The sequence below is a fragment of the Phoca vitulina genome, unplaced genomic scaffold, assembly GCF_004348235.1.
Source record: "Phoca vitulina isolate PV1807 unplaced genomic scaffold, GSC_HSeal_1.0 scaffold25, whole genome shotgun sequence".
In the NCBI taxonomy this organism is placed as follows: domain Eukaryota; kingdom Metazoa; phylum Chordata; class Mammalia; order Carnivora; family Phocidae; genus Phoca; species Phoca vitulina.
The window spans coordinates 11,015,368-11,038,406 of NW_022589728.1; the positions used below are offsets into that span (position 1 = coordinate 11,015,368).

Below are 23,039 nucleotides of genomic sequence, written 5' to 3' on the forward strand. Positions count from 1 at the left end.
GAGCCTGAGTCTTTGTTTTTCAGGCTTAGGAATTTCAAATTCTCTCTTCTCAGCTACTACCTTACTGCCTTTTACCTTTCAGTTACTTTTATGACTTTTTCTTCTGAAATTTCTTCCATTTCCCCCTTTAAATGATAGAGCCCAAAGTTGAATGAGTTATTCCGGGGTCTGACTGGTGTCGTATTTGCAATACCCTGTGCTCCTATTCTTGCATCCTTCAATTCCAGTGTATCTGCACAGCAGGTCTCCTCTGCTGGCTGGGTCTGTCACTGGCTCTGTGGAACCAGGTGACATGCCTGCACAGCTGGAAAAGCATGTGCTTCCCAAACACTCTGCAGGCTCCAGATTCCTCTGAGGGTCTCTGGTCAGCCCCTGGTGGTGGGGGGTAGGGAATGGGGGCAGGGCGAGATTCGGAAGGCTCTACACCTCTACTCTGCCCCGCTCCCCCTCCTACCCACAATTAAGTCAGGGCAGCTTTACTCTTAGCTGTCTAATACGTAAGAGTTGGCATGCAATTTGTTGGGGGATAACTATAGTTTTATTGTAGTTTTAGAGATATAAATATTTGACAATCACTCAGGATAGAAAAAAGCCTATAAGCTTTTGAACAAGAGGGCAAAGAGTTTGAGCCCTGTCTGCCACTGCCAGCCTCTCATTTCTGTGGGTGAATCACTTAATCTCTCTGCCTAGAGACCTTCTAGAAAATGGGCTAAACCTTATTTTGTAGGGGTGTTATGATGAGTAGGGATACATGGGAAATGCCACGTAGTGTGTGATGCGCAAGCTACTCGATAGCAAGATACCATTTATATTTGTTATTATTGGAAAAAAAGTCAGTATCTTGCTGAGAATCTGTCAATGTTGTCATTTGGAAGTATGAAGGTTAGAATAAATTTATTCATTATGACTGAGTGTTTTTATTTTTGGTAGACTTCAATTTTATTCAGACCTGGAGTCATGTGAATTAATATGCTGGATTCGATGGTCCAGAGTACATTTAAGTGGGAACGTCACTAATTGAGAGGAGCATTGCTAATCCTATGACTCAGTCTCATAGGTGGAGACAATGTTCACTGGCTGTTTCTATTTTTGATTATGTTCCGTAAGAAGCGGCTTATTTTAGACTAGAGTCTTCAAGCTTTTCAAGGGCCATGACACATTTTACTTTGATCTGTATTCGTCTTTGTGTTCTCAGCACCTAGACTTGTGCCCGACACGGGGCAGGTGTTGTGCAGCCCTGGGTGGGATGCAGAGCATGGCCTGGAGTGGAAGCAGCGAGAAGTTGCAGACTTGACATGGCTGCCGATTAGCAAGGGGGAGAGCTATTGGTCCAGGGACGCAAAGCCCTATTTGGTGAAGTGAATGCGTTGCAGAGAGAATATCTACCGAAATATATACGTAACCCTGGAGGAGTAAATAAAATTTGCCCACACGAACTTAGGAAAAGAGACAAGGTGCTTTGGTTAATACAATATTTCATTGACAACAATGACCTTCAAAGTGAGAATGTCAATGCTCTGCCCAGACTTGTGGGGCGGGAGGTGTTTTAAGGAAGCAGGTCAAGCACACTGTTAGGACCCATGACAGCAAGGCCCAGCACAGGGATGGAGGATGGTGTACGTCAACTCCGGGCTCGGGCACTTGTTACGTATGTGGTATTTTTCTTCTTTAGTGGAATGTTTATAATCAAGTTCACTTTGAGGGATAAGGCGTGGGGATGGAGGGAACACATTCACATAAATTAATCTTTTAAAAATATAAATCCAGGGCTCCTGGGTGGCTCAGTCGGTTGAGCGTCCAACTCTTGGTTTCCACTCAGCTCATGGTCTCAGGGTCTTGAGATCGAGCCCCTCATCAGACTCTGTGCTCAGTGTGGGGTCTGCTTGTCCCTCTCCCTCCCCTCTGCCCCTTCCCCCACTCTCTCTCTCTCAAATAAATAAATAAAATAAAACCTAAAAAAAAAATAAAATAAAAATATAAATCCACGTATCTATCCTCTGCTGAAATCCATTCAGTGGCTTCCCTCTGTACTGAGAATAAAATCCAGCTCCTTTCAGTGTCCTGTAAGGTCTTGGTGATTTGGCCCTTGCCCATCTTCCCAGCTTCACCTCAAACCATGCTCTCTCTCTTCACTCAGCTGTAGCTACACTGACCTCTGACTTCAAGGAGACATATCTGTCTCCGGAGGCTTCACACTTGCTGACTGTGGCCTGGTCACCTCCCCCTTAGGCTCCCTCTGGGTCTTGAAAGCTCCCTGTCTTCCTTTGGCTCTCAGCTCTGAGGTCACCTCTTCGAAGAGGACTTTTGCAGACCATCCTATCAAATCCCTTCTTTTATTTCCTTCTGAATGCTTAGATTCTCAAAGTTCTTGGTCATTTATTAGTTTACATTTTCACTATTGGTCTCCCCGACAAAAAGGAAAGCTTCTTAAATTCCGGGAGCATATCTGCCTATTCTCCAGGGACCATATCTGCCTATTCTCCCCTGTGTCCTTTGAGCCTGGCACAGTGCTCAGCACAAACCACATGCTCAGGGAAACTTGCTAAATGAATACATGAATGAGTGAATGGGGGAAAACAGAGCTTGGCTGGTGCACTGTGGTTACCTGGAATTGTAACTATTATTATCATGTCGCATTTTATGATTGTACCTTTAGATCTTTCATAAGAGGGAAAAAATTTATAATGTACAAAAACCTACAACATTGAAAAAGTGTATGTGTGAATATGAATGGCTATTATTTTCCTTGACACTATTTACAATGGAAAAGAAATGGATTTTTTTACATAAGTGTCCGTGTACAATAGGAAGATAGGTTGGTAAATGTTCTGTACGGGACAAATATCCACTCGCGTACAACATCAGAGGGCCATTTTTCTAACCTGGAGAGGGTATTTGTAATTTTCCTTCAATTTGTATACACACAATAGATAGTTGTACATAAATAGACATTCAACAGTTCCAGCAAAATTCCTACTGCCAAAGAGAGAAAAAAAAAAGTCAGAGTAAGCTGTAAAAAAAGTGCTTGGTTTTTTAAATGTAGAAATGGCAATTCGCAGCATTTATATAAATTGCCGTATACTGAGGGTTGCAACTCTGAGAATGAACAGTAGGAAAAGTTGCAGTGAAGAGCAAATCTGAGGACACTTGTTTTGAAAGTAAAGGCTTAGTCAGTATTATAACATTCTGGCAATCTGCATAACATTAACCACAGTGCTTTGTATTGGGATTGAGACTTTATGTATTGATTTTCTCGTATGGAAAACATTCTGACTAGACTTCTATTTAAAATGCTCAAAAAGAAACTTATCTTAGATGAAATAAGGAAAATGCATTTTTTTAAAAAAATCCCTCTTACATTTGGGCATATTAATCTAAATAATATCAACATGGCTATTTAACCCAATGGCTGGATGGATCTAGTAATTTGTAACTCTTTTTTGTTTGTTTGTTTGCTATTGGATCTAATATTTTGTACCTCATTTTTTGGTTAAAATTTCACACACATTCTGTGAATTCTGTAAATATACAGAAATGGGAGATGGTATCAGCAGAAAAGAAAAATATTTTCCAAAGGAGTGAGATAAACTAGAAAGTGAGATCTCTAGTGAGATAGTACAGGAGAGCTGGAAATTTTAAGGTTAAATAATAAATAGTAAATTTCCCCACTATGTCATACCTTAGAAGTGGAACATAAAGTTGCATTAGACCAAGAGTGAAACGAAATTTCTCATGCATTTGTATTTTGTGTTCTCTTTTGTTTTCTACATCAATATATTCAGTGTATATTTTCCCTGATAGAAAACTCATTTATAGAATTACTTTAGGGTTGTTGGAAGGGGAATGGATATTTGTGGATGAAAGAGGAAACAGTTTTCGTGGGTGAATGGAATGAAGTCCAGAGCCCAAAGCCACTCTGAGCCAAGAATAGTCAAATTTGGACTTGATAGGACATCCTGTCAAGTACTTACAGATTCAGCTCTGTCTCTCTGAGGTCACCTCCCTGAGCAATCTATAAAGGGAACTATATCTTTAATAATCTGAGACCAAAGAGAGTCAACTCTTGAGTATTTATCACAGAAAGGACTAGTGTTTAAGATATTCTAAAGCCTAAAATATTTTTAAGTGGTGTTTTCATTTCAAATGAAATGCTGTGATTTTATTTGGGGGGGGGGCAGGCTTACATCCTAATGCTGCTATAATGAGGCTCGAATTTCAGTCAGTTGGCTTCTCCTCAGCTAAAGGCCAACGGGATGGGGCGTGGGACAGGGGGCAGTTTAAGGAAGGATATGGAGAAATAGAATGTTGGCTCAGGATTAAGAACGTGCTGTGATTAACCCATAAAACCAATATTCTACAGGTGGACAATATTTCACAGAAGGCCCCAGAGGATGCCACTCTGGACTTCAGGTATGAACAAATATTTCCATAACATATAGCCTTGTTTAAGATTTGCTTTTTCTTTTTCAACAAAGAAGATAGTGCAGAAACGCTAAAGTGATCTTTTATGCTTTTAAATGACCATTGTAGGCTCTAATAAGATGGCCACACTCCATCCTGGTACTGCACAGTTGCACGTTACCTTGGATACAAGGCTGGCTCTGTATGCGGCTAGTTGCTTCAGGTACTCCTTCTTTGCAGCCTCGGTTTTCTTTTTATAGACCTGTAACAACAACAAAGAATCTTAAATTAGAAAGCGCATCTGCTTTTGTTTCCAGAGAAGTACAATGCAGAATGATAATTGCGTGCGTGCGCACGCACACACACACACGCAATTATATCATATAATAATATATATCTCCCTAAAGGTTGTGTTTTCTTAATGAAACAGATTTCTAAGAGGTATGGCAATAGACTAGATAAGAAGATTAACAATAGTAAAATTTTCCATTTACATTAAGCATATGAAAGGATTTATCTGGGTTACTTTGAGAGTGGTGGTAGTTGGCTTAGAAAGATACTATTGATGAAGGTTCCCAGGGAAACCACAAGCGGGTAAAGAAGCCATTCATATTTATATAATGGGCAGATAATTCTACAGGGCATTAAAATCTTGGTATACATGGTCCATGTTAAATATAAAAACAAGGACAGAATTCAAAGATGACCAATTACGTTCGAAAAGTAAATCAAAGGGAACAGTTACAAAGTTTGCAGGTTCATCACTATTTTAACCTTTTGAGCCTTGAAGTTCCATTTTCAAAGACTCAGGAACCGGCTATGGCGGTCAAAGACACATTTGGGGAGTGGAATGGGGATGCTGAGTGGCCGAGGACTGCAATGCACGCCATGCCGTGTAGCCTGCTCTGGTCATGCCCTTTCCAACGAAGACATTGGATGACATGGATCTGTGCACACCTCATTGTAAAGAGGTACAAATGTTCTGAAATGAATTTCATTTTACAGAAGCTTTTCATCTTTCAGAGGGAATCATCTTGAAAATAAAAGTAAAATCATCCTAAATGGAGCAAAAGTACTGAAAAATGACTTGCTGGTATGCTAAAGGTCACATCGCTAAGTTAAACAGAAAGGAGTCATTAGAGTCGAAAATGAAAGATTAGCAAAGTGAACACACATGGTTGTCGGCTGCCATTAAGTTGATTCTTTCAAGGCTTTCGAGTCTGTTTTTGGCAATCTTTTGAAATCAGCCCTAAAGAATAAAATATTTTTCACCATTTACTGTGTAAATGGAAATGTATTTTCATCAATAGAACTATTTTTAAATTCCCCACATCTTGAATTTTATAGCAGGGAATGAGGCTTGGCTAATATTTTGTAATGCTGAGCTCAAAAACAGACACAGATCAGTATTGAAAAGTGGCTTTAGAATTAGTCAGAGTCGTTAAATATAAATTATGTCTAAAGACCAAATATCTGCCCAAGTCAGCAGCAGAGGTCAATTTATGGTTTCTAATGCCAAAGGTGGTTTGCTGAGCCCAGTCTCCAACTGCAAAATTCAAGATGTGAGAGATATTATTTACTCATGAATATATTAGTTAAAGCAGAACATTTCACTTAAGGTAAACAAATGACTAAACTTGTCAACAAAATGATAAAAGACCCTATAAAATGAATGTGTTAATTGTTTTCCTATTGGGAGATCTTTAGCCTAGACTTCTACATTTTGGTAAAATAAAAGGCAATCACCATAAGACAATTAAGAATTCATGCAATATCATCATATAACCATTGTGTCATCTTTACTGAATATAAAACCAAAGAAACTTAAAACAAGTTTATTAGTAAAAAAGCCAATAAATTCCTTGGTTCGAGTACAAGAGTATTCTGAATTCACTGAGCTAATTATTGGAAGTCAAATTCAGATTCTTTTTTTCGGAAATGCACACGTGAAAACAAACAAATGTCAGCCTACAACAAATGCCTTTGAATAGTATGGTCTGTGTGTATAGTAGATGCCTTGGTTCAGCCACAGTCAGAAACACAGAGCTCTCCTGCTTTTTATTGATTTATTTTTTTTCTTGAGAGACAGATTGCTGTTTATAGTTTTCCCTTCAACCTCTTCTCCAAGACATGATTTATAAGTAATGATCTTAGGCTGACAATGTTTACATTTACTTTTAATACCTTAAAACTGTTTTTGAGAGGGTTTTCTCCACACACAGAGAGAGATGCTATTCAGGACTTTGCAGCAAATACTTAGTAAATATACCCTCGATGGTAATATGCATCTGTATACTCAAAACATTTCCAACATGTTTTTATTAATACGCTACTCCAAGTGACCCCCAGTCAGCTAAAGAGGGTTCATTTGACTTCCAAAGGCAAATATAGCAGTCTTTGGCCTATAGCGTTGACCAAAAGCATCGTTTTCTAAGTAGCCGTAGATAAGATGGTGTTGTTAAATGGCCTGATTAGAGCATCTGCCATCTTTCTTGCCTTTGGTTTCCACTGAAACAGCAACAGTGTTACCTCAGTGCTGTGCCTTTGCGGGACTCTCAGGAGTTAACATCACACAAAGTGTTAACTTTCCTGAAATTCGTTGATTAACAACCACTGGAGAAAGGTGGCCAACTCAATAGGTTTTGGGCTTGGATATGTGCCCCCTGGTTTCACTCTGGGATCGATGTGGTTACAGGATACCTGACTAGCATTCAGAGTGCCCTGTTTTCTAGAAATGGCTCCCTATTGCCTATTGATGATTGACTATGTGGGATCATCACAAAAGTGCCTACATACCACTTTAGAAAAGAGTAAACTCATCATGTCATATTATGTGGATCGATGGGTCTGCTCTTTCTTGCATAGCTGCAGATGTTCAGAAGGAGGATTCAAAGGGTGGTCACTTCAGGAGGTATATTTCTGTAATTGCGGTTAAAGGGGAGTAGCCCAGAGCGAAATTAAAATCTGAGGTGGTTTCCCTGATGGTAATTTAGAACCTTCACCTTTGAGAACTACCTAATGGCTCCCGTTATTATATACCCTGTATGTCTTTCTCATGCTACCTTCTAAGATTGCACATGGATGCTTTCTGAATTCTGTAGTTGATGGATATGTCTGAAGAGGGCAAGAACTCAAATGTTTGAGAGAGTGATAAAACCATGTAAGAATTCCACATTCAGGTGAAGTGGGAAACCCTGACTTTAGGACAGCTATTTAAAAACCATCAGTAAAGAGTTCCTCAAAAATGTTCCAAAGCCTCTATTCACGGATGGAGAAGGTCTCCTACTTGCAGAAACCGAAGATGATGGCGACGGTGTTTGGCTAGGAACAAGCTCTGTAATGATCAAACCTTCTAACCTAGGAGGATGGGTCTGATTTATGTCAAAGTTAAGTTTGGGAAAGAAACGGTCTCTCTCCCTCAGGGAAAGACAAATATTTTAAAGATATGTGGTTCATACAGTAAATATTAGTACTCGGCCAAGCTACAAAATGGCTTCCAAATGGTCTACAGCTGTTTGAAATAAAGTGCAAAGTTGGCCAGATGAGGATTTAAAAATCATAATACATCATTTATCATTTTCCCCAGCTCATCCAAACACTTTTGAATTCATCCTGTCCTAACTTAGTTATATGCTGTGGTTTGTTATTCTAAGAAAGCTACCATATCCTATCTAAGGACTGCATCTTAGTGGTTAAACTAAAACATATATAATGGCTAATCTAAAACATACGTAGATCGACATCAAATAGCAATTCTAGAGAATCCAAATCCTGTTCATATAATCTAGTGATTCACTGAATCATTTTGGAAATGCACTAAATACCAGCACGGACACATGTTTTCCTAGGCTGTTAATCCCTAATTAAAATCAGCAGTTCAATATCAATGAATATGATAAACTCAAATAGAAAAAAAGGCTAATATAATCTGTCATTTTCCTTTTCTACTTTCTGCTTCTTCCCCAAACAAACAATCCATCTAACTCATACAAAAAAGGAAAATCTTATAAATACCATTTAATTCCTTCTTCCTTCCTTCTTTTCTGCCCTGGCCCTTAGTTAATCTCTATAGTCGTAGTTTATTTCAACCAAGTCTTTGCAGTAATAATAAGAAAAAAAAATGTATAATTCTTCCAATTCTGTATTCTATTCAAACACTATAAAAAAAACCTAAAAGGCATTTTTCCTTTTGGTTGACTTCAAATGTAGGGTTTTTTTGTTTTTTTTTTTTGTCCCCACTACAAGTTCATATTTATAGAAAATGCTTAGAAGTACAGTTATGTATAAGAAATAATAATTTAATCACAATTCCCTGCTGTATCCTTTAGAAATTAACGTTTGCAGCTTCTTTCAATGCTGTTATTATTTAGGACAGCTAGAGCAAGTGCATCTGTATTTTATATAGAACTTAGTACTTAAATGTGGTTAAATTTCCATCATGTGTAACTTGCTCAGCGTTTTCTTAAGCATTCCGCAGCTCAAAGACATTTATAAAGTGGTATTCAGAGGACTGAAAATATTATACGATGTGACAAAAATCTTGCTATCAATTCTTTTGCTGACCATCTGATCCCTCTAAATGGTCGACACAATAATGGTGCAACCTGCTTATGGAAGGGTAGGCAAGCTCTTTGTCTAAAAAAAAAAAGGCTACAAAATATATGTGTTGATTTATTAAATGAGGGTGGCTGGAAGCATGATGTCATTCAATCACACTTAACAATATATTGAGTGCCCTCTCTGAGCCTGCTGTGATGGGAGAAACTGAAGTTACAGAATCAAAAAAGGCATTAAAAACATGCCTCTGTTGCGTGCATTTTGTGTGTGTGGCAGACTCTATCTCTATCTACGGTTTTTAATTCTTTCAACAAGAAGGTTGTAATGGTATCAGTACTCTCATTTTACAGATAAGAAAACACGGACTAAAATGGATAGTTATTTTACCCAATATCCTGCAACACATAGAGCAAAACCATGTGGTGAACCATCTGGTATCCTATTTCCACCTTCGTTGACTCAATGGCTCCTCCTAGCTGCAGGAGAACTCCCCTTGATGAGTGTCTCCGACACCCACCAGCACTGTCTACAGATGAAGCCCAGCAAACAGGGCCATGCTTGGTACACAGTAGGTGCTCAGGAAATACGTGCGATTGAGTGTAGAATCTGGAGGGCCAGATTTCTCCTTTTGTGAGTATAAGCATGGGCGCGCAGCGCGCATGATGAAGTTCTCAATTGCGTCTTCTACGTTAAAATGCACACCAATGGAGATAGAGGATTGGATATATAGATATACAACCCACCCGCTTCAAATATTTCCACCGATAATACGTAAAGCACAACTGGCTTGAAGGAGTATTTTCTTCAAATTCTCTCTCCATCAGTGTCATGGAAACTTCCAAGTGAAATGTCTGCTTCCACCGTATATGAGCCTAGGATATTTCTACATGTGTCCTACATTGGTTTACTCCCGCATGCAATAATCCCATTATGTGCCAACAGTTCTATGGATACATCCATACCTGCATTTTAGAACTAAAAAAGCCTCACCATTTCATCTAAGAAAATTATTAAAATTAATTGCTCAGTTGCACATTTTTAGGAATTAAACTTTTCTTATATTCTACAGTTTATACATGAACCATTGTTTCACATTTTTCACTGCCGGTTGGAAAAAAAAAAAAAAAAAGGAAACGCGCATACTGTTCATAAGGAAATGGCTAAGATAAACACATGTGTGAATGTTACAGTGCAACAGGATTTTAGTTAACCTTAAGTATTGTTGACGTAAAATCCAAATTTTATCGGAAGATAAGGAGGGGGGATCCCCGGCCGCACTTCTCTAGTGGGTGTTTGAGCACCAATGAGGAGTAAATGATTTGATTCCATGGGCTCAGAGGATTTGTCAGCTGCCTCATAAGTATAATTCTGGCTCTTCATATCCCTGCTGCTTCTAATTTAGCAGGACAGGCTCATAATTGAAGCAAATTAACTATTTACACTTGCCACTTCTACCAAGGGAAGAGGACACAGCAGCAGGAAAGAATGAGTAGGAAATTACATTCTTGCCACTTGTGTCAGATCTGCCCTTATATAAACACATTAACAGTAATTTCATGAGGCGTCAAACATAGGAATAAATACTGAGGGATAAAATAATGAGGTGTTGCTATTGAGCTGAGCTGCTATGGCTAATATCCTTGGATATGAATTATGCATCCTGAAAGAAGGCATATGTTACAGTATTCAAACAGTTTCCCTGCAAGTGAGATCTGCTCATTAGGCTCTGGATCTGGAGGTAAATCTACTCTCCTCTTCCATGCACGACAGGACGAACGTTTATAAAAATATACTCCCCCGGCACCGTGGGCTGCCGTTTCTCCTGAATATACTCAAACTCCGAACAGGCCTTCCACTCCATTTTTAGCATAACAGCATGTTTATTTAGCTCTTTGGCTGAAGCTTTAAAGCCATTTAATGTAATGTAAACAAGAACATTTTGTTTGTAATTTGCTAAATGTATTACAGCCCAACTGTGTCTCCAATTGGAAACTTAAGGTTCATTTAGTAATTTACATCTGGTTCTGATTTAAGGTGACTTTCCTTTTCCACTTAAGAGCTGCCTTTCCGTGGCTAAAAAGGACCCAAGAACCCTTTTATAGTTCCTTGGACCAATCGCTTCGGCTTTAAAGCTGGATGGACTCTTTAATTTAGTAGGGTTTGATTTGTTCGCTATTGTCACTGTGGACCCAGATCTTATACTTCGGTGACCAGAATCAGAGAATTCAGAAATAACAGGGATAGACAAGAAATTTAGCTGAAACCTCATAAAAAAGATGCTGAGGGTTGCTGAAACTCCAAGGAGCCTAATATAAAGGGCGTGATATTGTTAAGTTATTATTTTTCACTCTCTGTAGGTTCCAGTCAGTGCAAGATAAGTAGCAAAGACCAACATCACAGCAATACTTATGTTTTATTTCCCTTTCTCCATCTGGTGCCTTCTGAACGACTTAGTATGCTTCTGCAATGGGCTCTCCATTGTCTTACGATTCATTAGCATTTAAAACCTCTGGTTGGAATCCCAAACACAATCCTCCTTCCTTCCAGATTCAGCACCATCTTCCAAAATATTAAAATGGGGAGATATCTGACATGTGAAGTTTGTTCAGTGGCTTTGGTAGGAATGATTCCTAAGGGAGGTCTTGTGTTCCTGGAGGATTTTTATCGCTTCTTTCAGCTTCCTTTTAGTTTTTCTTCTTTGAGAGATTCTTCACAGAAACCAAAGTACATACAGTTGCTCCCTCACCATGGACTCTGAAAATAAAGATCTGCCCTTCTGCAGTGGCTTCTCATGCCCGCCTATCCTCCGCAATGAGGAAGCATGTGATATAAACACACAGCAGCTCTATTAGTCATGTGCCCTCTGGCTGTCAAGAAAGCATTCAATTGTAATCTCACTAATGGCTGTTTTTCCTTAAATATTGTAATTTTCAGAGCCCCTAATAAATCATCAATAATTTTGTCCATTTTCCCCCGGTTTGTGTTTATATTTGTAGCTGTTCATAATTGTGGGCTATTACGACAACAGGATTTTTGAAACAATCGTGGCACGTGAAATCCTAGCTTCTACCCAAACCAGCTGCCTACACAATGCCAATGACATCACGTGGGGCTCTCGGAACACGCCTAAATTTTGGAGTTTAATGGTCTGCCTCTAATCTGCTCCAGCAACATTCCTTTAAAAATACATGGCAGGATGTGCGCTCCCAAATTTGAATATTAAATGAGGAGAAAATACAATTAATTTAAGTTCGAAACAGAGATCCTATATTATGTTGGCACAATGAGTCAACATAAAGGGAAAGAACAGGTGGTAATACACCATCATAACACTTTGGGATATTTTGCTAAAATTCTCTTGATGCCCAAATGTGCATTCTAGGCAGGCATGTTTGCGATTGCTGGCAATTCTTGCAAACACTGGGAGAAACACGGCCACCGAGCAGCCGAGCTGCGGCCCATCTGATGCAGTATGCTCCCTTTCGTAAGCACAGTGTCTGATTTCATTCATTTGACCCTCTCTCTGCTTGTCCCCGGGATGGGCCTGCAACCTCTGCACGGAACGGACCATACTTTTCCGCATAATCTTCGGCCTCACTGTCTTTAGTAAGCAAGATCATCTTGTAAGAGGGAAGGATGAGCTAGGTTGAACCCCTGCTAAGTCAAAGGAGCATAAAGCACTTTAGAGTGACTCACTCTGCTCCCAATATCTTGATTTGGTAATGGTACTCCATTTTAAAAATATTAATTTTTTTTAATAAGAGAAAAAGATGGTTATGTTTACTAAGGTATTTCCCCAAACAATCTCGGCATAACTTTTTAACACCTGGGTTCTGATCACGAAATTGCTTTGTAATATCCAGTGAGTTCTACAGGCCAGCTGTGAGAGAATTTCACCATTCGTTTGTAAAACAAATTCTTCCCCCAGACCCCAACTGTTTCTCTTAAGACAGAACCTAAAGGCAGACTCGTTACGAGTTACTTAGTAAATTGGAAATAAAATGCACAAGAGAAAGAGGAAAAACATTTGTCATCACACGTATACAATTAGAAATCCTTGAATGTTACATCATAACTATGATCCTCTCTGCATTAGAAAGGATCGGCCCCAATTTGAAAGGCAGTATGGGAGACTGGGAGTAATTTTCCTTTTTAACATGACAGTTGAGAACAGTGAATCTCATATTCTTTGGGTCTGTAAATACTTTATATGGTCACACAAAAAGAATGTGGAATATTATCTTAATGTTTCCCCTCTTGCTGTAATAAAAATAAACGGCCTTATTATAATAGAATTAGTGGGAACCACCTGCAGCACTATATTTGCTGCCTTGAGGAACTACCTGATTTTCATCACATGAATATTATTCTTTCCACCGGAGACATGGGTGTAGACACTGACTTTTAACGTCGATAACGTGAAGGACCGATCCTGGGCTAAGGAAGGCCTTTGTACACCTCCCCCTTTTAAACCACTGGTCTTAAAACCACACCGGTTCCTCTAGCGAATGTGGGAAATAATTAGGAAAAGGTATCTGGGGTCAGGGAGATAGAGGAGAGGAGTCAGACGAGTGAAATTTGTGGAATAAAACTGTCGGAAAAGTGGAAGCTAAAGCAGCAACATACGAGCCTTGGAACACCACGCCCAGCTTAGTTGCTGAGTCTTGGGTAGAGGGGAGGGCTGAGTCTTCAGAGGGGAATCACTACGTCCTCTGATGAATGAGACTTGCTGCACAGAACCCCTAGGGAGAGAAATCACTTTCTGAATGTCTTCTCTGGGAAATTTTATCTCACCAAGCAAAAGAGTTTATAGTATTGAAGCTTGGTGCCTAACTAAGAATACACACAGTGGTGATTGAAGTAGAGAGAGGGGTATGTCCTGGCGTGTGGCATCAGGGGTGGAACCGGGAGGCATTATGGTTATGAAATCTGGAACAAGGATAAGGTTGGGATTTCTGGTCTATACGCAGCTAGTTTCTCATTCGGTAATGCTCTACTGAGTGGAAGAGTGAAGTTACTGTAGAATCCCACCGTGAATGTCCAGCATCACCTGGGGACCACACCTCAGCTTTGGGAGTGTGAGAGCAAACTCATCTGTGGTAGGACAGAAATGGGCTCTAAAATCCTGAAACAACTATATTAGGTTTTCAATAGAAGCACAAAACACAATGTCAGCTACCCTATTACTAGTGAGATGGATATTTTAATTGAGTGCACAGAGAATGCTTCCGTGGTGTGTCTTCTGTCCTGGAGGATGACTCTTGCAACACGGTGCTCCACATGGTAGGCCTGTGCTTTCCTATGAAACCATCTCTGGACCGGCAATCTTGAAAGGGACGTAAGAAAATGTGTGCAGATTTCAGACTGTCAAAGGTAGCTTTGGCTTACAGAAAAGAAGGCTTGGGGAGAACTGGGGTGGGGGTTTGGGTTCTATGTTCCTTAGCAACCAGTTCTACTATTTCCACCGTAATTGATTTCACAGAGTGGTAAGTTCTAGTCACAGTAATTCCATGTAGCAGCCAAGTAATCTTAGACAAACCATTCAACAGAATGAGGGAGTCTGTTTTGTTCTCTGCTAGATCTCCAGTGTCTAGAACAGTGCCTGGGGCACACAGAAAATGCTCAACAAACACTCGTTGAATGACATGAGTAAAGCTAACTATCTGGCTCTATTTCAAAATCTACAAAATTTAGATAAAAGTATCTATGAGTATTCAGCTGACCAAATGAGAGAAATCATGTGGAAAGTATTCTTAAAAGAGTAAGAAACTGTATATATTTAGATGTTGATCAATATTCACAATATAGAGGTCCTTCTAGATGTACATATCTTTGAGACCTTCTGTTTCTTACATACTTCCCTGGACCTGATGAGGAAAGGTAAAGGTCTCTATCAAGAATCAGCTGTGAGACTACTACATCATTTTACCATTTGGTATCCTGCAGCAGCTAAAGCTGCGTCTATATAATCATTTCAATGACTATAACTTAGTGATGATGCTTGTCTATTTCTTTTTTTCTTTTTGACAATGACATTCTAGATGGCGACAATGGCAATTTAGTCCCGGGTTTAGAAATATGGATCAATATTGCTTCTTCGTTGAGGTGGGCTACATCTATGTACTGAAATCTTGGCTCTGTCTCCATGATTCCCATCCTCCTCAAGACGTTCTGGACTGCTTCTGCTGTGGCTGAGATGCAGAGTGCTCCACATGGCCCCCCTCAGCATGGTCCTCGCATCATGGCAATCCACACCAGAAGAAAATAACCAGGCATCTGGTCCCATTTAACACAGCCTAGAAATACGGTATATGTGGGATTGAATAACATGCTCCAGTGGTCTTTAGGGAATGGCTAAGGGTAGAAACCCTTAAATCTGAGGTTCATTTAGCAAAGAGCAAAGAGGGTTTTGATGACCAAAGGGTAAATAGTAAGTGCTTAAAGAGAGGTGTGGACAGTTTTCAAAATACTTTCAGTATTTTTTTTTTTTTTTTAGTCTTTATGATCACACTGGCCACATTAAGGAATGATGTCATCCTGGCTGGGACATGTCAAAGTCCTTCCAAAAGTAACTACAGTATATAAAACTTGAAACAAAGGAAACTAACAGGCTATTTATGAAGGAGCAATAAAGGAGTATAAAATTATGTGAAAGTCTCCCGAAGTCTGGTTCTGATGTGGCACATTCTCAGCCTTAGTTCTGGCATCAGAAAATTCACCCAAAGTCCCCCGAAGCCATTTTTTTAGAGTGCCTACATGTTCTTAAAGCGTGTCAATTGCCACTCCACTTCGGATTCTTTCTTACCTGTTTTTGCTCTTCTCCTAAACCATCCCACATCGAAGCCACAATTTTAGAGACTTCACCAAAGGTAGCATTTGGATTTTGGCCCTTGATGGCAGCCTGAGTATCGCGAAAGAACAATGCGTAGGCAGACACAGGCTTCTGGGGCTCATTGGGGTCCTTCTTCTTCTTCTTTTTGGGGGTTTTTGGCTTTTTCCCCATGTCAGAGGCAGGTCGCTTCTCTCCACCGTTGATCTGAAATAAACATCAAATTAGAATTACCGAGGAACTGAGAAGATTTGGCAATGCATCATATTGCTCCCCTTTGAGGCTTACACAGATATGCTTGCCCACACTCATCACACAAACCCAGACTTTACTGGTGTTTCGTCAGTGTTGTTTTTCAGGCAAAACTAACTTTATATTTCCTGTACTTTTCATATTTATCCTTCTTCTAGTCTAATTTAAAATAGTCTTATTGGTTCTTTTTATAATATTATTATACTGCTAAATATTATCCCTTGCCTGTCAACTTTTCATTTTTCTTATTGGGGTTGCTGAATGACAAGCAGCATTGTAACTGTGACAGCAGCGGATTCCTCCTATTGTGTGAACAATCTAACTTGTTTTCTTCTGGGAAGTTTATCCTTTTTTTCCTAAGTATGATTTTAAAACCACGGTGGGTGACATGTCCAATAATAAAGTTGAGCAGCTTTTGATGTTGCATTTAAGGTCTCTATAGAATGCTATTGGGAAAACCTAGCAATGCTCATAACTTAGTGACTGGCATAATCTAGGCAGATCAGTGCTGCTCAGTGGAACTTTCTGCCATGAGGGTAAAGTTCTATAATCTCCATTATTCAAAATGGTAGCCACTTGCCACATGTAACTAATGAGCACTTGAAATGTGGCTAGAATAAATAAGGAGCAAAATTTAAAGTTTTATTTCATTTTAATTGCTTGAAATTTAAAGAGTTACAAGTGGCTAGTGGTCCTCATATTGGAAAGTGCATCTCTGGAAACGAGGTTCCAGATTCTAGACGTTTCTAGAACAGCTTTATACTCAGTTTAAAAATTGATTCCATTTTCTCTATTGTCCTCTAGTATGAATATTTGGATGCTTTTAATTGTTATTCTGATGCAAGTGGGAAAAGACACATTGTTTTGAAAACATCTGCATTTGAATATTACCTTTGATATTAACTAATTATATGTGATGTCACTTCACCTGCATAGAATGAGAGATTTTGGCTAGGATTTCTCTCTAGCTCTACAATTCTGTGAATCTACTTGAGTAGCAAATAGTGCTGACTCTGTTGGGATCTTCTCTTCAGGCTGCTCCCAACATAAACGTGCATGTGCATGATCTCCTGATGCTGCTGCCATTATCACATGAGGTATTATACCTTCACCTTCTGTTGCTGTTGCTTTTTTGCTCTCTGCAAACATATGTACAAACAATATGTATTTCATCCAGACAAACTGCTAGACAGGGTAGTTTGTGTAAAGCAGCTACCGGCAATGGAGAGCCAGCTTGATATCCAGTGGATATGCCACCAGAGGATCTAGACTCATGCCCTCCTTTACTATCCTTTAGCTGTGCCACCTTGGGCGAATGATACAATTTCTCTGGGCCACCATTTTCTCTGCAAACCAGTTGCGGTGTCATTTTGTGATTACTGAGATGGTATATATTTATAGTTGTTTAAACTTTAAAATGATATTCTAGTGTTAATCATGACGTGGTAGGAACGTAGAAACATCCACAGAGTGAAAGGAAAGAAACGACCTTAACATTAATTTGTGAAGCCATGTGGTCATAGTTTAAAAAATATGCTCCAAGAACCAAAGAGAGCAAAAAAGCTACGTGAATTTTTGGGCTTTGTTTTTAGTGAGAAAGATAATTAAAAGATTATCATTTTGAAATTGTCTACTGAAGGAGATCAAACACCCCCCGTGGGGACAAGGATGCTTTGAACCTGGCAAACTAAGGGAGATTAACGCTAGAAGATAACTTCCCCAGGATAGATCTGAGAGGTGATCCTGTTAAATCATTGGTCCCCATGTAAATCTGTGAGAGGTCTAGCATGTTGGGACTGAGTTGATACTGGGCAAACTGCTGTTCGCTCTAAACTAAACATGTGGGCAAGTATGACCTAAAACAGCGGCTCTCAAATATGACTGCCCGTTAGAATCACCTGGACACTTCTAAATAATATCTGGAAGTCCAGGCTTTATACTAATTAAGCAGAATGCCTATGAATAGGTCATAGCCTCAACTCTAGGGTCCTGACTGGTATTTAAATACTTGAGAGACAAAGCCAACAAAAAAGTAAACTTTCTCTTTGCTCCTGTAGGCTACACATAGCCATATCTTTCTTTCTTTCCTCTCTTCACAATCAAACTCCTCCAGGTGGTTGCCTGTGCTCGCTGAATGCAGTCTCTGCAACTCGCCTCAGTGTGCCTTCCCTATCACTTAGCTCTCAATAAGGTCCCCCAGGGCCATTTTGCTAACCTCAGTGGACTTTTCCACCTTCCCCTTACTTGATTTCTCTCTGTGAATGCCCTCTCTTCCAAGGGTTCCCTAACATCACAGTCTCTGGCTCTTACTCTTCTCTGGCTGGCCTCTCTGTTTCCAGAATCATTTTTTGGCTCATCCTCCTCCACCTGGCCATTCAATTGTAGCCTTCCTGATGTCTTTTGCTGTAAACTGTCTTCTCTTGTGAGTTTGTACTTAGGTGATCTCATAAGTACACAGGGTTTCCATTATCTTTTGTGGGTGGATGACTGTCAAACTCATGTTGCCCCTGAATTTTGAACGCATTGAAACAACTATTTGACGACTCTATTTGAAAGTCTTATTAAAGTATCTCAAACTCAGTCAAGTTTGTGTGATTCACTCGTATAGTTCTGTGTATTTCTTGATAGCACATATCAGACTTGTAATTAATTATAAAATAATTTATATGTTAGATCTTCTCCCAACCCAGAGTGTAAGCACCGTTAGGGCAGGTCCACGTGTGATTTTGCTCACTAGCACTTCTCATGGTTCCTGACACATAGTAAGTGCTTAACATTTGTTATAATAGTAATGAAAATAATAAAAATAATATAAAGCATATAAAACATAAAATAATAATATAACTTAATGAATGCATCAAAGCATAAATGGTTTCTGTTACAGGAAATTAAACCACACTAATTTCCTTGAGAACTTTAGGACAATACGCAAATATGTGGTAAGACAGAAAACAGAAGTTTTCTAAAATTTTTTTTTTAAAAGCATTTGACATGTTAACAGTAATGTCTTTGGGTTATAGACTGAGTCTTTATGATTTTCTTTTTTGTATTTTTCATACGACCCAAATTTTGTAAACATGACCATTGCTATATTCATAATAATAAATATTTATTAAAAAGAAAAATAGAAAGGAGTCAACAAAGTCTACAATGAATAATATTAAAAATAGAGGGAACATGGTATTAGAGGTCATATTGCATCAAGGATTGGAAATATTTAGAAATAGGGAACAAAGTGTAGGAAAATGAATGCTTCTCCATATGGAATATTACCTGGACTCATTTTAAATTTCAGTTAAGAAATTAGCAAGCTGACATATCCAAATCTCTACGATTGCAGATTACATCAATCTTTTTGGAAAATAATCAAATGTCAATCACAGAAGTAAATCTCCATGAGGCAATGTAAATGTACTTATTAAAAGATTTCCCCAAATTATGTAAATAATTTCCCGCCTCCACCATCCAAATCGGTCTTTGAATCACTGATCTCCATGCTGCTTTCTTTTTTAAACTGTTATGTGGACCGTAGGGTGCGGGTTTTAGATTTGCTGAATGTGTGGTGCTGTGCTGTAACAGGAGAATTGTCCTCTGGTATCTGACAACACGGCCCTACTTTCTAACGATGACCCCAGGAAGCAGGATAACCTGTGAGTCCCAGTAAGAAGTTCTATCAAGGGCATCAAAACCACGAATTATCATGTTGAAGCAATGTATGACAACCCTGTTGGGAATTCTAAACAGTTCTCGGCAACCAATCCATTTTGTGGTCTGGAAGGTTTCCCTCTTTCCCGGCTTGTCCTGTAGGGTTAGCCAGATGTAGTCTTGCTCAACCTCCGTGTTTTGGTTAGTAGAAGCAAGCATTTCATGAGTTCTTCCTCCCGTTTTCAAGGCTCAGGATACGCCATTTATGCATTATGGAGCGTAACTCGGGGGCTTCAACTATCTATCTGATTGAGTAGCTGAGAGGCCCTACACTGTGAAGGTGGGGCGTTATCCCCACAGTCTACCAGCCAGTCTCATGGCATTTCATCTGCTTTGTCTTCACGAGGCCTCAAAGCAAGAGCATATCGATATGCCTTCCTTTTATTTATTTATTTATTTATTTATTTTAAAGATTTTATTTATTTATTTGAGAGACAGAGAGAGCTAGAGAGCACAAGTGGGGCAGAAGGAGAAGCAGGCTCCCCACAGAGCAGGGAACCTGATGCGGGGCTCGATCCCAGGACCCTGGGATCATGACCTGAGCTGAAGGCAGATGCTTAACCTACTGAGCCAGCCAGGTGCCTTGATATGCTTTCCTTTTAAATACTAATGCTAACCCCGATTATCGGCCGCTCCAGAGGACCGAGCTAAAGGACACACACAAAATATTCATGTCTCAGGATTCACCACCTTTCCCTCAGTAATTAAAGGAGATCACTACCGATATATTCTTGGATCATGCTATTTTGACCACTTACAGAATTGTGCCTATGGAACTGAACTGTGATTTAATCTAACACCCTGACTTTCACCACAGCTGACAGAGAGGAAAGAGCAAAACCAAAAACAATGTATGAAAGATCTCTATTTTTTTTTAAATAAAATGTGCTTTGAAGGGAATCATTTATTATATTGCTCTGCATTCTTTGTATAAAGACTTAGTGGGTATGCACATCATCTTTGCTTTTAGGCTGCAATATAGGGGAATGAAAATTCCCTGTTGCGGTTTGTTATCTAATGCATCCGAGTAGCTGGGCAGTGCTATGTGAGGTTCAAGGGTGTCTGCCACATGAACCTCCTGATGTGTGGGAGTCCTATTTTTTATTTTGCATTTTTCTTGTGTTTCTGAGGGTACAGAAATGAGCTGTTATTTTAGATTCCATGTAATGAACTTGGGGATTTATAAGATCTGCTTTCTGGAGGTAGTTTCATCGCATATTTAAAAAACACGTGATCACTGCTCATCTGCAAAGCCTCCTTGAAGAAAAGATGTTGTTACAATTTGGGTCCACTTACATGTCAGTAAAGATTGCATTTTGAAAGATACCTGGCTCTTCTGACCATCAACTATTTGGGATGGACACAATGATGAATATGATTGTGGTGGAAAAATTAGCCAAATGGATTTATAATAGGTCCCTGGACCTTAATTTTGAGGGTTGTTTAGATCCTGAATTCCTATGTAGATGGATGAAAGCTTATAATTCTACATTCTCATTTTCTAAGAGGCCCTGACTTCTAGATTCTAGAGCAGCATTGTCTCATAGAAATTTCTGGAAAGATGGAAATATTCTCTGTGCCGTCTGAAAGGGGAGCCACTAGCCACATGTGGCTATAGAGCCACAACTGATAAAGTGTATTGTTTATTTATTCGATTTTAATTTTGTTAAATTTAAAGGTACACAGTCACGCATGCCCAGTGGCGACTCTGTTGGACAGTACATTACTGTGTACTGGGCATTGTTTAGAGTACAAGATTTCTTTTTTTTTTTTTAAGATTTTATTTATTTGACAGAGAGAGACACAGCTAGAGCAGGAACTCAAGCAGGGGGAGTGGGAGAGGGAGAAGCAGGCTCCCCGCTGAGCAGGTAGCCCGACGCGGGGCTCGATCCCAGGACCCAGGGATCATGACCTGAGCTGAAGGCAGACACCTAATGACTGAGCCACCCAGGTGCCCCTAGAGTACAAGATTTCTGAATTCACCAGGGTTCTAAGCATGGAGAGTTCAATTGGATCCCAACATCACAGTCTTTAGAATAGAGAAGAAACCATCTAACACCAAAAGAGAAACTCTCCACGATGACAAGTGCCTTGAAAGTGAGGACCAGGCGCCATTCATCTTTCCTTTCTCCCAGCCTCAGGGTGGGATCTCACAGGCAGTGGATCACCACACATGCTCACTGCTGTGTCCCACAGCACTGGGCAAAGGCACAGAGTTACAAGAAAAAGGCCTTTGACACACGTATAAAAGTTGGATGAAAATCCTAACAACCACGAACACGGCTGGGTTGAGGCCCTGACTATCATCCTGATCACCTACAGATTTATTTCACATTCAATTAAAACACTAATGAATAAATAAAGACATACACAAATGCATAAATAAATATTACTCTCACATCAGCTTTACACAGATGCAGTGCCTCATACAACTGACTCGGAGACATAGATTTATTTCTAAAATCCCTAGAGGTGTCCTTAGGCTTCTGGTAATCCACTCCTGTCATGTCGTATTGCTTAATTATAGTGATGTATTTAACTTATTTATCACAAGAAAACAATAATTTTTCACTTTAAAAAAGCATGTGGCAATGGTGTTGCTTAGATAATACTTCTTAAGAATACAGAGTACAGGAGTTAAGACTCTCAAGGAAAGAGAATCACTGATATTGAAATGTCCCTGGAGAAGTTAGAAACGTCTATAAGCATATTTAAAATAAACTGCCGCGGTCCCAAAGCCTTTAATGGAGCTGGTAGAGCTGTTTAATGCACACTATCTTGCAGTAATCGCTGTAGTTTAAAATAGATTTTAATCAAGCACCATCTGCATAATAGGCTGAACAAACAACACAGAACTCCACTTATAACTCTTATCATATAAAGTAAATATTATAAAATCTTCACCATAGAAACAGGGCACATCACAGCACTTTTTGTGATGGTACTGTTGCTGTAAGTAAAAAATTTTGCTCCTTAAATTCATTCTCTCTTTCCTTTCTAAACTATGCCATCTAAAATCCCCTTATGAGGATAAATTCAAATAAGCATGGAAAGTTAAGTCATCTAGTTACTGTGAAATCAGCAAGGCTGTAATACTTCTTTCATTTTGCAATCAGGTTTATTATTATCATTAATAATAACAGTACATTCAATGACTCAAAACATCAATTATAAAAAAACGCTTATGAAATGCCTTACTTTTAAAATGATTCACAAGCGTGAATCTGTATCACAGTTTATAAGACAAATTCATTTTTAAGGATCCCTGATTCTGCCAAACATAGCTGAGTATTGT

The 23,039-nt window shown here is 39.3% G+C and overlaps 1 protein-coding gene across 3 annotated transcripts in view; it reads right to left on the reverse strand.

Moving 5' to 3' along the window:
- The window catches only part of TOX (thymocyte selection associated high mobility group box), a 291,825-nt gene that overhangs the window by 17,850 nt on the left and 250,936 nt on the right, over positions 1-23,039 (reverse strand). For all 3 annotated transcript variants that reach the window (XM_032421863.1, XM_032421865.1, XM_032421864.1), the window contains 2 exons: positions 15,764-15,994; positions 4,583-4,663 (listed from right to left, as the gene is read on the reverse strand). In XM_032421863.1, the coding sequence (XP_032277754.1) occupies positions 4,583-4,663; positions 15,764-15,994 (312 nt within the window). The remainder of the gene's footprint in view (positions 1-4,582; positions 4,664-15,763; positions 15,995-23,039) is intronic.